Here is a 14,195-nt window from a genome sequence, read left to right on the forward strand (position 1 = left end):
ACCAGCCAGCAACCCACACATTGCTCTATCCACTCATCCCCAATCAGGCATCCAGCCTTCTGTTGGGTCACCACTCCCAATTATCCTTCTTATTCATCTGCTTCCTGGTCTGTCTTGCAGACACGTGAGGCAGTATGACTGACTTCCAGCCGTAAGATAGTTGACAAGGTCAGAGACCTTACATTTCAAAAAATATTTGATGGCTGGAGAACTGTGTCCATAGTTAAAAGCACTTGCTACTCTTGCAGCAATCCCTGGTTCAGTCACCAGAAGCCTCACAACCTTCTTGTAACTCCAGTTCAAAAGGATCTGACTCCACCTTCTGGCTTCTACAGGCACTGCACACACATGGTTCACATACAGGCTTACAGAAACAATGCACATAGAAAAAAAAATGTTTTAAATTTATTATTTAAATTGTGTGTGTGCGTGTGTGTTTGTGTGTGTGTGTGTGTGTGTGTGTTTACACAGGCATGAGTGTACGAATCCTTGACGGCCAGAGTCATCAGATCCCTCTGGAGCTGGAGTTAGAGCCATGTGGTTGCTGCCTGAAGTACACGCTGGAAACTGAACTTTGTTCCTCTGCAGGAGCAGTGCATCTGCTCTAAACTACGGAGCCATCTCTCCAGCACCCCAGAGAGCAAGAGCACTCTTTTTGGTTCATTCTTTATATTTTTCTCTTTGAATGCAAATGTAAAGGCTGGAGTCAAAATACCTTTTGTGGACAAGACCTAGCGGGCAATACAATAGTGGAGCATGACCGGTGAAAACGGTCTGTGCTGTGTGTTAGGAGCTTTCCAACAACTCAGGCCAGAAGTTCCAAGTTTGATGAGGGTACAGTTCTCCACCCAAAGTCTTAAGGTAAAAGGCCAGCCTTTTCTTCCTGTCCTCAAGAGTGGCATCCAGATGTAAGAGAGACAGCTGTCACTCTCCTATCCCGCTTCCTCTCTTTGGCATTCTAGTAGCCTGTCTGCATGCAGCAGTTCAACCTGACCCAACTGGGACTTTCTACAGCTATCTTTCTGGGTAAGAACAATTCTCCATTTTGTTACTGCACAACACGTTATAAATGCTGTATGAAGTATGAGGGCAAATGTGATGGCCAAAACATTCTAGTCAGAGGAATCAGAGAATATGTTTTCAATTGTTGCAGAATAATTCAGTCTGGGTTCTAAATGTCATCTGTCCCTCCCTGGATCTTGATCTTGATATGGTCTTAAGTCCAGAGCCCCAGAGGTACCAAATTCAGCTAACCTCAGTTCCATAAGCTTTGAAGAAATGCTGAGACATGGGCTGGTATGTCAGAGCCCACTCCTGCAGAAATCAGCTGGGGGTACCCTGGGAGGGCGCACAGAGGCTGAGGAAATGTAAGATTGGGAGAAATGAAGACAGAAACATAGGATACACTGGGAGGACTAAAAGCCAATAACAAACAGCCCGAGTTTATTTCTCTGTTCCTGAGTTTATATACTACAGGCAAAAGACAGAACAGGGAACAGTACAGTCAGCTAATTATCTCCCTGCACTGTCCTTGGGAGGAAGCTCAAACAGGTGCCTTATCTTATTCGGCTAAGCAGCTTCTATTCTCTAACGAGGAGTGAGTACTCTGGCTGGCATACAACAGCCCAAATCTTAATAGAAAAAATGTGTTCTTTAATCTGGGCAAAAATGCTCTTTCTAAGAGCTAATACAGACATTACTCGGAGCCCTCAAGGTTAATGGAAAAAGCAGAGCAGGCAAGCTTGAACTCAAATGACTTCTTTAAGTCAGGAATGACGTCAGATGGAAGCTGAGTCACATGTGGGCGCCCACATTGGTACAAGTTCATCCTCAAGAACAACTCCTGATGTGCACTTGGTCCCCAAAGAAGCAGAAAGGAGCATGTTCTCGTGCAACAAGCCTTTTGTGCAGCTGAGAAATCCAAGGGTTTAGAATTGCTGATCTCAAAGGGTAGAGTAGGAGGGCACACTGCAAGCTTCCTCTCTCTAGCCTTCATCCCAATAGGTTTCAGAGAAGCAGGAGCCTCTCCTGACCCAACTAGGAACCCTGGGCTGCTCTATTTCCTGTATCCCATATTCTGCTCCTTCCCTCTCCCCTCTCTTTGGGGTTTCCCTGTCCCTTTGTCCTTCGTGTTTCACTGTGTCTTCTGATTTACTCTCTCCTGTGTCTCTCTGAGCTGAGTCGCAGTGTACTGCACCGCGTGTTACAGCACTAGAACTTATCACTCTGGAATAATAGGTCCCAGAGTCGCTGTTCAACTTAGTCCTGAAGTAACCCAGCACATGAGACCTGGGTCTGGAAGTGACACCTACTAACATACTTTGTGCAGATCATACCCCACCCTGTCAAAGCGCAACCCCACCCCCTATGGCAGGCATAGAAGATCAATGGGTAGACAGGGTGGCCAAGCATGACAGCAGAGATTGTCTTAAAACAATTCCCAACTGCAAGGTTCTCTCTGTGCAGCCCGCTCCCTCCTAACCCACAGGATCGTCCCTGGAAAAGTCAGGATTTCAGTGTTTTACGTTTGGTCCTGGATCGCCGGATTGAGGAGCGTTTACAGTAAGCCTGGGCTATGTAACTGGGAGAGGAGGTCAGTTTTGTGCCTCCGGCTTAATAGTGTTCACCCCGAGAAAAGCCCTGTAAGCCTGTCTTACTTCTCTATAGTCTGTCCTTTTCTAGTTAACTCCTATAAAATATAAGGTTGCCACAGGAGCAGTGGAGAATAATCAGTTCTTTCCCTGATTTGGGTCAAACTATACATAAATCCATTTTCCTTAACCAATTTCTGTCTCATTTCTTTTGTAATACACAAAGTTAAAAAGCAGTGAGGGTGGACCTAAATGCCGTGTAACAATTGTGCCAAGGGCCAGAAAATGCCAGGGCTGGGAGTGGCCGCAGCAGGGATGCAGGTAGGTGTGGGTATTGAGGGGGAAGTCGGCTATGGCTGACCACTCCTCCACTAGAGTTGCCATCTCTCCTTTCCAGGTCTGGGGCACAGGGCTCTGTGCCTTCTGCACGGACAGCAGCAATAAGAACCCCACCTAAATCGGTGTTCCCTTTCCTCTCCTGCTGTTCTTGCCCTTCTCCTCCAGAGGCTGGAGTCTTGATATAACCACATTTAACACTGAACGTCCTTGGTTTCCATTTCTTCAGCTTGTAAATAAATACAATTCATAACAAAAATGTCAAGATTCTCATCAACCCTGTATTCTATCCCCTTCTGGTCTGGGTCGCTGTCCAGTCATAGGCCTAGGGTTGTCATCCGTGCTGTACATCATCATTGCTAGAGCATCACTACCAGGGTCCTAGAGTGAAGGAAAGAAAAACCTCCCTGCAAACTACACTTCAGTTTTGCATATAGGAATCAATATAAGATTAAAATTTTAAATATTTAAAGTGATAATGAAGTCAAAGCAGTAAAAATATCTATAAATTCACGAAACTTTCCAGTGTTCCCTTTTAAATTACCAAATAAATAAATAAATAAAGTAACATTCCTATGAAGATATCAATACAAAAAACATTCAGAGGCAAAGATGAAGCTAAATATGTTTGCCTACCTATTTCTTGTTTCTCTAGCCAACTTCTGAAATACCTTTGCCAATCAACTTCAAAAATATATTGTCCTACCAATTACTCACTTAATGCCTAATCTTCTATTTGTTGAAAATACATACAAAAGCATATTGAGAACCTAAGGTGTTCAATATGCAACGAACTCAAATGGGTCATTTAACATCTCTCGAGGAGGACAGATAGAATGAGGGTGGGGACACTCCTGGTCTTTGCTTAAGGCAAGGCATCATATTCAGAAACACCGCGTTATTGCTTAGAATTTCTTCCCCACATTGCAGAAGAGAAAAATAGCTAAATGAAACAAAGAGCTAATCTTACAGGGTTTTCCTGTGGCTTTGGAGCCTGTCCTGCTGGCCTAAAACCCACAGAGATCCGCCTGCCTCTGCCTTCCAAGTGCTAGGTTAAAGGTGTGCGCCACCACCGCCCGGCCGCCAAAGAGCTAATCTTATAAGACAAATCTCCATTGTGGAAGAAGGGAAATTCTAACACTGTGGAATTAATGACAATCAGGCAGGATGTCGCCCACATCCTAAAGCACTGCTATCCCAGCGTTGAGGTTCAGTAAGAACTGCTTTATGGTGGCAGTCAGTGTGGGCTGGGTTGTGGCCATACCTGAAAAATTTTGTAGTAATAAAATCAACTTCTAGAGGGACAAAACACTAGAAGGCAAATAAAGCATAGGCAGCAAAATGAGGCTAGCATTGTCATCATAGGAACTTCATTAAAAAGTATGCCAGCACTCAGAAGACAGAGGCAGGCGGATCTCTGTGAGTTCCAGACCAGCCTGGGCTACAAGAGCTAGTTCCAGGACAGGTTCCAAAGCTACAGAGACACCCTGTCTCGAAAAAAAGTAAATAAATAATAAAGAAAGGAAGGAAGAAATAAAACATGGCAACAGAAATTCCAGTTACTTTGCCCTGCATAGATGAGATATACAAATCCACAGAAAAATTCAAATTGCCAGCGTAGTGTTTACACTAAAAGCCAATTCTAACTCCTACTGTGGGGTGCCTTGACTAAGTATAATTTAACTTCTTCAGGAACATTCAGGCATTTCACATAAATTAAACCTGCAGCAATCAAGAAACTGCATTCCCAATACTTACACTGGTAAAGAAAACGTGACTTGAAAGTTGTTCCCTTAAAGACTACTTACTTAAGCGTTCTTGACTGCCCAGCTGGGAAGCCTGAAACAGTTAACAATGGATTACTGAAATGTTGACAGCAATCTAACCTTAAAACTGAAAACAACACACAATCTCTAACGCCTAAAACCGACCTAATGTTAAATAAATACAACAAAACTCCTGTTTGGGTGTCACGCCAGTCACATTACCAAACCTTTAAAACAACGAAAGGACTGTTCTCAAGGAACTTCAGTGTCTGTGTACCACCAATGGCAGAACCCAGTGAACAGTCCATAAGAATGTGTAAATAAGGACCGGGTGGTGGTGGTGGTGCACGCCTTAATCCCATCACTCTGGGCAGAGGCTGACGGATCTGAGTTCGAAGTCAGTCTGATCTACAGAACTAGTTCCAGGACAGTCAAGGCTGTCATACATTGTCTCAAAAGAAAAGGGGGGGGGGGGGATTAATGACTTGGACAGTTTTGCTGCAGTCGGGACACGGCGTGTTTGGCACGGGGCGTTGGAAGAGATGCCGGTACTGGGTGTAGCTCCTTCAGCACGTGTAAACTACACTGAGTAACTCTCCTTGGGGCTGGCTTCTAGAGGTCCTGCGACCTGGTCACCGCCTACATAGGGAAGGACTTCCAATCGGGCGCGTACTTCGCGGGCTGAAGTACTGCGAAGAACGGGAACTTTAAAAAAAAAATAAAGTGTTTAAATTGCATTGGCAGTTTAAACAAATATCTGCAAACGTCACCGACTAACTGTCCAATCAGGGTAAGATTAGAAAACCATGGTGCCATTTGGCTTAGATTATGTTCAGCCAATAAACTCGGTTTCTTTTCGCGCCCTGCGTTAATTTAAATTGTGGAAGCTTCACTTCAATACATGTGAACTGTGTAAAACTACATTCCTACCGTGCAAGGTTTTCCACAGATGGTAATGGTGCACGCCAAGGAAAAGTTGGAGGGGGGCTACTCGCCACAAAGTTTAATCACTATCCATATCAGTACCTATATGGTATAACTAGTTTATCCCATGAAAAGACCAATCTTTGCCATAATTTCTAACCGTAGTGATTTAGCTAACAATTGCGGCCAGGTGCCTTGATTCAACAAAGACCGGACCATTTCAGGCCAGTGTGTACAGCTACATTCACTGAGCTCTCTGGGTGGCTCTGAAAAGAGCCTTTGGGGCTTTGTTGCTGTCAGAAGCAAACCTACTTCTTTTTGGAAACAGCCTTCTTCGCCTTAGCAGCTTTAGGCTTAGCTGTCTTTGGCTTGGCAACTTTAGGCTTAGCTGCTTTTGGCTTCACAGCCTTGGGCTTTGCCGGGCTCTTAGCTGCCTTTTTAGGCTTAGCTGCAGCCTTGGCCTTCTTAGGGCTCTTGGCCACTTTCTTGACTCCAGCCGCCGCAGGCTTCTTTGCTTTCTTTGGAGTTTTCTTCACGGTCTTCTTGGCCCCCGCAGCCTTCTTAGGCTTTTTCGGGGTGGAGCCTGCGGGTTTCTTGGCCTTGGCAGCCCCGGTCTTCTTGGCTTTGGGCTTGGACTCCCCAGAAGCCGCCTTCTTGTTGAGCTTGAAGGAGCCGGAGGCGCCGGTGCCCTTGGTCTGCACCAGGGTGCCCTTGCTCACCAGGCTCTTGAGCCCCAGTTTGATGCGGCTGTTGTTCTTCTCCACATCGTAGCCACCGGCAGCCAGAGCCTTCTTGAGCGCGGCCAGGGACACGCCGCTGCGCTCCTTGGAAGCAGACACAGCCTTAGTTATGAGCTCGGACACCGGCGGGCCGGTGGCTTTGCGCTTGGCAGCGCCAGCCTTTTTTGTCGTCTTCTTCTTGGCGGGAGACTTCTCCACAGGAGCTGGTGCAGCAGTCTCGGCGGGAGCAGTTTCGGACATGGCGAGAATATAAGATGGTAGCAAAGTAAAGAAAACCTAACTCAAAGAGCAAATTTTGCAATGCTCCTTTGCTCAGGCTCCGGGCTTATATAAGGCAGAGCTGAGCTGTGATTGGTGGAGTGTCCAATCCGCCGCCCTCTGGCCGTCGCGACTGAAGGTTACAATCCCAAATTGTGTTTGTTAGTCCCCAAATTTTTACTTACTGCTGAAAATAATGGCACAGAAATTGGCAATTTGGAGTTCCAAAGGAGAGCAGCCTTCGGGTTCACATACCTGTGTGTGCTTTTTTGAGTCACATTCAACTGAGCAAAGATATTTTTAAAAATCCCTCCAATGTTCACGAAGAATCCAACAAGCAGAAGGCATCCTCATAGTTACTTGCGTATTTTCGTAAATTTATATGAAGTAGACAAGGAACATTATTTAAGAGGATTTGTCCACAAGTTCTGCCTTTAATTTTTGCAAGAGTAAAACTAATAGATTTTTTGGTTTGAGTACAAACTTTGTTTCTGAGTGTAGCAAATAACACAGGTACCGGATGGGCTACAGACTGAAATTAACCATGGTAGAGCTTTCTCTTTAAAATGGCTCGGGCTCCGGGTGCTTTCCACACATGGATCTCTTTAATGGCGAATGCAATTTTTCAATTGTGAAAGTTTTTTCTTTGAAGTAGGAAGATTAGACGTCATTGGCTTTAGGAGTTGTGGAAATGGCTTGGCAGTTAAGAGCATTTGCTGCTCAGGCAAATCTGCGTTTGTTCCCCAGCTCCCACAGGCACTCAACTGTCTCTAACGCCGGCCGCAGGGGATCTCAGGCGTCCTTATCGAGTCTCCCGATATCAGGCATGGAAGTGCGGAACATGTTTATATACAGGTAGGCGAAACCTCATGCACAAAGCTCTAAAAAGTAACTCAAACATTGAAAAACAAATCACTGACTTCAGAGGCTAACCTAATTTTGAGTCAGAATGAATTAGATATGAATCTGACTGGGCTATTGTCATTTCCTAGTGATATTTAAAGACAGAAAATACAAAAGATAATTTACAATAGGAAAATTCTAAAATATTCAGAAAATGATTAGGGTGGCCCTCCAGCCTTCAGATGCAGCTGGATGAGATGAACAGTGAGAAGTAATTAGTCAATGCCAATATAGGGGGTTTTTTTTTGGGGGGGGGGGGCATGTTCAGATGCCAAGCAGGACAATGTATTAGAATATTATTAAGGGGCCAAAAGTTATACAGTATCAAAGAATCTGAGAAGAATAAAACAACGTAAAGAGAAAGGGTGTGGTGACGTTTGCTATATGGGAAAAAAATGAAGCTCCTTATGGGGAGAGGTGAGACTATACTATAGTGGGGAAGATGAGCAGAGTTCTGTACTTATTAATTTATGACATCATCAGATGGATTTCAATGTAAAGTAACAAAGGAGGCTGTTGTTTTATTTTTTTTTTTTAAATGCAGTTTCTTTTGACAGTCTTGATCCAGGTTTACCCTGGACATGCAGATAAACACAAAAATTACTCAGCTGAAGCCAGATTAAGATTACAAAGTCGTTTGTTGCTACATCTTCAGGTGATTCCAACATTGAACAATAAGCTTCCTGAGAACTTATCTCAAAAAAAAAAAATAAAAATAAAAACTGCCTTACCAATAAGTAATACCAGACATAAAGACGCAAGAGACGCCAAGATATATTTTTGCTACAAATGATCTGGGAATGATGTACAAAATAGCCAAACTTACATAGCAAATTGTATGGCTCTCAAAGTAGGAATTTTTAACCATAAAAAATATCATTTAAAGAAAAAGTGTCAAAGATGGTATGCTACTTTGAAAACATAAAACTCCACTTCTTCACCCAGCACCAGGCTAAGTAAACACCAACAGGCCAGTTTACCAGAGTTCAAGATTAGCAATAGTTCCAGGAAAGCCTAATCTAGAGCAAAGCATTGCTTTAAAAAAAAAAAAGAAAGAAAAGAAAATGAAAACAGGATACTATTAAGCAATTTCAACTAAAATTCCAGATCTTGGGAACACTGAAATACAGCATAACAGATAGACGGTATTATACATAAATTGCATTGTTAAAGGGTGGAGTTAAATGAAATACTTTATTCAAATTTGCATATCGTGTGAGCAAACATGGACCAGAAAGGATAAACGTAGGGTCTAAAGGGAACCTAGAATGAGGTTTAGCTATCGTTTAATGGTACTATTTTTAGGTGTATAAGAGGTAACCACTAGATTGTTTAAGCTTATATATATTATGAAAAATGTTATAAACTTTATTTAGATGTATTTGTTTTTATATTTATAATTTATGTGAAGGTACTTATGTGACCTGATTAAGTCTCGGTCAATAGTATTAAGTTCATGATTCTTGAAAATGAGGTTTAACAGCTCCTTTTTGGTGATAAGGGAGGGGATGTATTTGTTTTTATATTTATAATTTATGTGAAGGTACTTATGTGACCTAATTAAGTCTCGGTCAATAGTATTAAGTTCATGATTCTTGAAAATGAGGTTTAACAGCTCCTTTTTGGTGATAAGGGAGGGGCTCTGAAAAGAGCCTTTTGCAGAAGGTTGACAAGCCAGGAAATTTACGCCCTCTCCCCGCGGATGCGGCGGGCCAGCTGGATGTCCTTGGGCATGATGGTGACGCGCTTGGCGTGGATGGCGCACAGGTTGGTGTCCTCAAACAGACCCACCAGGTAGGCCTCGCAGGCCTCCTGCAGCGCCATGACGGCCGAGCTCTGGAAGCGCAGGTCGGTCTTGAAGTCCTGCGCGATCTCGCGCACCAGCCGCTGGAACGGCAGCTTGCGGATCAGCAGCTCGGTGGACTTCTGGTAGCGCCGGATCTCGCGCAGAGCCACGGTGCCGGGCCGGTAGCGGTGCGGCTTCTTCACGCCGCCGGTGGCCGGGGCGCTCTTGCGGGCAGCCTTGGTGGCCAGCTGCTTGCGCGGGGCCTTGCCGCCGGTGGACTTGCGAGCGGTCTGCTTTGTACGAGCCATGTCAGGAGATAAGGAGCGCAACAAGTAAACCGCTGAAAAATCCTACGTTTATATAACGACTCTCCCTGCTGGATTGGACAGCAAACTGCTGACATCATAGACCCAGACAAGGGATTGGTCCGCGTTGAAACCCAGTACTGGAAGGGAACGCGTAGCCTACGTTTTCTTCTAAATGTACAAATTTCATTTTTTGTGTAACAATTGCTCTAGCATATCCCAGGAATTATGATCACAAAAAATGTTCCTTTGAAAAAAATCAAAGTATATTTTTATTGCTTAAACAAAGGAGTCATTTGGGGGCACAAATTTAATGAAAAACTTGAAAGGAAAATTGACAAGAAATTACTAATTCCTGGAGTAATCCACACTTCTCACACTTGATCGCACGCAAGAAGGGCTCCAACAGTTCTAACTCAGGAAACTGCGTTAGGAACGGCAGTTCGTACTGCTTTTCTCGCAACTGTTGCGGTTTTGGCGCCAAAACATTCAAAATGGTGAACCAGCAACTTCCTGTCTTTACAAACCCCGCACTGGCTCGTGATTGGCATTCGTTTACTAGTTACAAAGTTACACGGTTCGAGGTCGAAGGAAACCCCGAAATTATTCATAAAAACAGCAGCCTATACAGAAAATTATGCTGCCCTGCTGCGCCAGACGGATGACAGGCTTGGTGATAATCCTGTGTATTGTGTAGGACTTTGCAGTGGCGTTTACCACGGGCTTTAGCCAGGCCCTTCTCTCTTTCAATGTGGTTAGATTTGCCAGATACAAAAGACAATAAGGTGAGACTGTTATTTTATGAACAGGTTTGGTTTTTTTTAATCTGATAGGGAACAACTTGTGCCACCAACATTTATTCTATATTTACCAGAGAACTTTATCAGGATTTTTAGTAAAAAGGAAAGCACTGTGCTGGAACCCCAGATTCTATAGTGGCCTATGGGAAAATCTCTCCAGCCGCGTCACATTTGGAGCTACCCACTGCTAGTGGGGCACCCAAGCTTTGGAGTCAGGCTCCCAGCCTGCTTGGCTCACAGCATGGATAAAATAGTCTCGTAGCTGATGGGTTTGAGACTCTCAGTTCTGACCGCGTTATTTCTGACGTGTGGTGTGCAAAGCGCTTTCTTTCTAACGGGAGCTAAACAGCCTGAACAGTGAATGGCTGCAGTGGGTACAGGGTTGCTGGAGCTTACAGTCAATTGCCAACCTTACTTCTTGTCTTTGCTGCATATATAAATATTTCAGTAAGAGGGATTCAAACCCCAGTCGTGTGTTGCTTTCAATCCCTTTGTTTCTCTCAGACTTGCCACATTTCCGGTGAGATGTGATTCATGTTTTCTTCATTCCGAAATCATCCAAGAAGTAGGGCTCTTGCTCTGTATTTTTTTCTTTTTTTTTTTTTTTTTTTTTTTTTTTTTTTTTTTTTTGCAGTGCGGAGAGATGGAAAAGTGCTGTTCAGACCTCGCCCCTTTTCTCTACCAGTGGAAAGCAAGTGCTCCCAGACCGCCTCTCCTTCACACTTACAAATAAGAGGAATAATGACTAAGGATGGCTTTCTCACAGGAAGACCAGAAAAGAAAGAGTCCTGTTTGGTTCCCAAGATTCAGATATTTGGCCCGGTCCTATCTTTCACAGCAGATGAGTTTTCTCCCACCCACCTACTGCTTTTATCTTCAGTGTCAGTGACGTTTGCCTTTAAAATGTCAACACATTGATAACTCTTGGGGAAAAAAAAGTCACATTAAATCTTAACGAGGCACATTTTGAAGTGTGATTTGCACATACAAAACAATACACACTCATGTTCCTTAAATGAGTATTTCTCGTGGAGTTACTAGTTTGTAAGTGACTGGTTTGGGCATCTTGTAGAAAAGGTTCAACAATCCCTTTTCTTGCAAAAACTACTTTAAAACCAAGAAGCATTCTATCTGTGGAAATGGGAAGAGCCCTGGAAGCATTGTTCGAATTCCTGGAGAAAAAAAAATAAAAATAAAAAAATAAAAAAGAAAATATATCCTCTACCTTAAAGTTCAGTGCCTGGGCCTTTAACTTGGCAAAAGGCCCGCTGACAGGGAAAATTATTTACTTTATGAAATATACAAAGAAAAGTTTTGCAGCAAGCCCAGAAACCATAAAACTTATCAGCTCTTCTAAGGCTATGGGGAGTTAATACGTGGGAAGGTAAATACAGGAGTAAATGTCTAACAGGAAAGGCAACCTCGTGGGAATCCCTGGGAGCATGATGTCCCCAGGCCCGCCAACTTAGGGAAATTTCCATTTATGAACTTTTAAAGAAAAGGGAAACTTCTGCCAAGTGTTTCCCAATCACTGTGTTCACTGTTTTAGCTTCAATCAATCCTTATATCTAAATAATATACTTAGGGTCAAATATTAAGTACCCTGTGCAAGGCATTTTGAAAGGTAGGTAGTTTTGGTGACCGTGGCTTATTTTGGTAATATTCTCCTAGATGAGGTTCAGAGATCAGTACTGAAAGAGAGTGGAGGGCCCGGGAAAGAAGTCCTTGGCATCCCCCACTCTCCTGTCTTTTCTCCCAAATCTAGTTACCAGACCGAATTCCTCTTCAATAGAGCAGGAAGCAGAAACTAGAATCGCAGTTCACAAAAGCGGAACATTGGTTTAAGAAAGTTTATTCTTTTTTGCAACGCCCCATTCCATACCTGTGAGGAGTCCGCCGCACACAGGTCAAGAACGTGGACCGACAGGCCTTGCAGCAATTGCCCTACAAGCACTGGTCAAATCCTGGATGAAGCATTTCGAGCCTCCAGTCTACTTCGTAGAATTTACTTGAAACAAACAAGCACATACACGAACATTTTCGACGTGAGAACCTGAGTTGCAAACAGTCTGGCTACTACCTTTTGTGTATCACATATCCGAATAGATCCTGCTGACTTGATACCTTTCAATAAGCGTCCAGATAACCTAGTGCTTTTCAGTACCACTGTTGTCAACTTTTAGAACTGTAGGTTAGAGAAATCAGTAATTTTAATGGCTAATACCTGCCATTCCTGTGCCACCGAAGGTTATGAACTAAATCTTATTTTTAAGGGAAACTAAGTCTACCTTCCAAAGACAGTTGCTATCCTGGGACGCTTAGTGGAATCAAGCTCTCTAGTGAGAAATGTGGTGGCTCTGAAAAGAGCCTTTGGGGAAGAACACGCCAGAGAAAACTTAAGCCCTCTCCCCGCGGATGCGGCGGGCCAGCTGGATGTCTTTGGGCATGATGGTGACGCGCTTGGCGTGGATGGCGCACAGGTTGGTGTCCTCAAACAGACCCACCAGGTAGGCCTCACTCGCCTCCTGCAGCGCCATGACGGCCGAGCTCTGGAAGCGCAGGTCGGTCTTGAAGTCCTGCGCGATCTCGCGCACCAGCCGCTGGAACGGCAGCTTGCGGATCAGCAGCTCGGTGGACTTCTGGTAGCGCCGGATCTCGCGCAGAGCCACGGTGCCGGGACGGTAGCGGTGCGGCTTCTTCACGCCGCCGGTGGCCGGGGCGCTCTTGCGGGCAGCCTTGGTGGCCAGCTGCTTGCGCGGGGCCTTGCCGCCGGTGGACTTGCGAGCGGTCTGCTTTGTACGAGCCATGTCCTCACAACGAAGTATTGAAGAATGCACTCTGCTGAAGGAGTATTTATAATCAGAATCTGAAGCTGATTGGACGAGAGTACACTGGGCCCAGCCCACTCAACTATAAATGTATTGGTCAACTGTGCACGCGCGTTGGCTTTTTTTTTTTTTTTTTCGAGTCCTTCACTTAACGTCTGAATGTAGATGTTAGAATCTTAAACCAGTACACCCGTCAGTCGGGAAACTGAGGCAGGAGAATCGCATCCTGGTGGAGAACAGTCTAAATTATATAGTAAGGGATCTAGTTTCAAAGAAATGTTTGCAAATCCTGATACCCTTGGTGACCTATGGGCTGTTTATTCCTCCTGATTACGTTTTCATACATGCTTTTTCCAGTTGACTTAAGTGCAAGTGACAGTTCTTCCTAAGTACACTACAACGGAAAATCAATATGCCAGGGAATGTTTCCTCGCAGTTGTCGCTCGTAATTAGTATGCTCTCAAACGTTTTACTTTTGTTTTTGATCTTAAAAATTCATATCAATTTTGGGTCTATCAAGTTTCCAACTCACATTATTAAAAAATGGCAAGTGGCCACCTTCAGGTCCATGCATATCTCAAACCTCTACACAATTTCAAATTTTCATCGGTTAATATATGTAAAATAACCCCACTGTAAACAATAACTCAAATTGGCATGCTCTTACAAAATCTTAGGAAAAACTGACTTTAATCATATGTGAGGAGTTATGAATGTGTAGGGGAACATTAAACAAGAAAATTAGAAACAAAAAGCATTCAGATCAAACTGATTACTTCCAATCCATATTTACTGAAAACCCTGTTTCTAGTGTGGAAAGTACTAGGTCAATTCTAAACTGGAACTATTTGACAATAGCCAGAGGAAAACTGTAGCCTCCAAAACAACGGTTTATAAATCCATAGGTGAAGTTATAGTAACACTCTTGAGTAAGCTATACACGAAAATGTTCAGTTCT

At 43.9% G+C, this 14,195-nt stretch overlaps 2 protein-coding genes across 2 annotated transcripts in view; both read right to left on the bottom strand.

The window, feature by feature from the left end:
- Positions 1–5,925: 5,925 nt before the first annotated feature.
- H1-5 (H1.5 linker histone, cluster member) lies at positions 5,926–6,597 on the bottom strand. Its single transcript, XM_038334550.1, has one exon. It carries the CDS (start codon positions 6,595–6,597, stop codon positions 5,926–5,928), a length of 672 nt encoding a protein of 223 aa, XP_038190478.1.
- Positions 6,598–9,149: 2,552 nt separating this feature from the next.
- The window catches only part of LOC119817094, a 35,723-nt gene continuing 30,677 nt past the window's right edge, over positions 9,150–14,195 (bottom strand). Inside the window, exons 4-5 of the mRNA XM_042055324.1 lie at positions 12,812–13,219; positions 9,150–9,654 (exon numbers count right to left, since the gene is read on the bottom strand). Coding sequence (XP_041911258.1) covers positions 9,202–9,654; positions 12,812–13,219 — 861 coding nt within the window. The 3' untranslated portion in view covers positions 9,150–9,201. The remainder of the gene's footprint in view (positions 9,655–12,811; positions 13,220–14,195) is intronic.

The sequence above is a fragment of the Arvicola amphibius genome, chromosome 6 (genome assembly GCF_903992535.2).
Source record: "Arvicola amphibius chromosome 6, mArvAmp1.2, whole genome shotgun sequence".
Classification (NCBI taxonomy): Eukaryota; Metazoa; Chordata; class Mammalia; order Rodentia; family Cricetidae; genus Arvicola; species Arvicola amphibius.

Coding starts and splice junctions, on each gene's coding strand:
- H1-5 (XM_038334550.1), bottom strand. CDS start 6,597: ATGTCCGAAACTGCTCCCGCCGAGACTGCTGCACCAGCTCCTGTGGAG.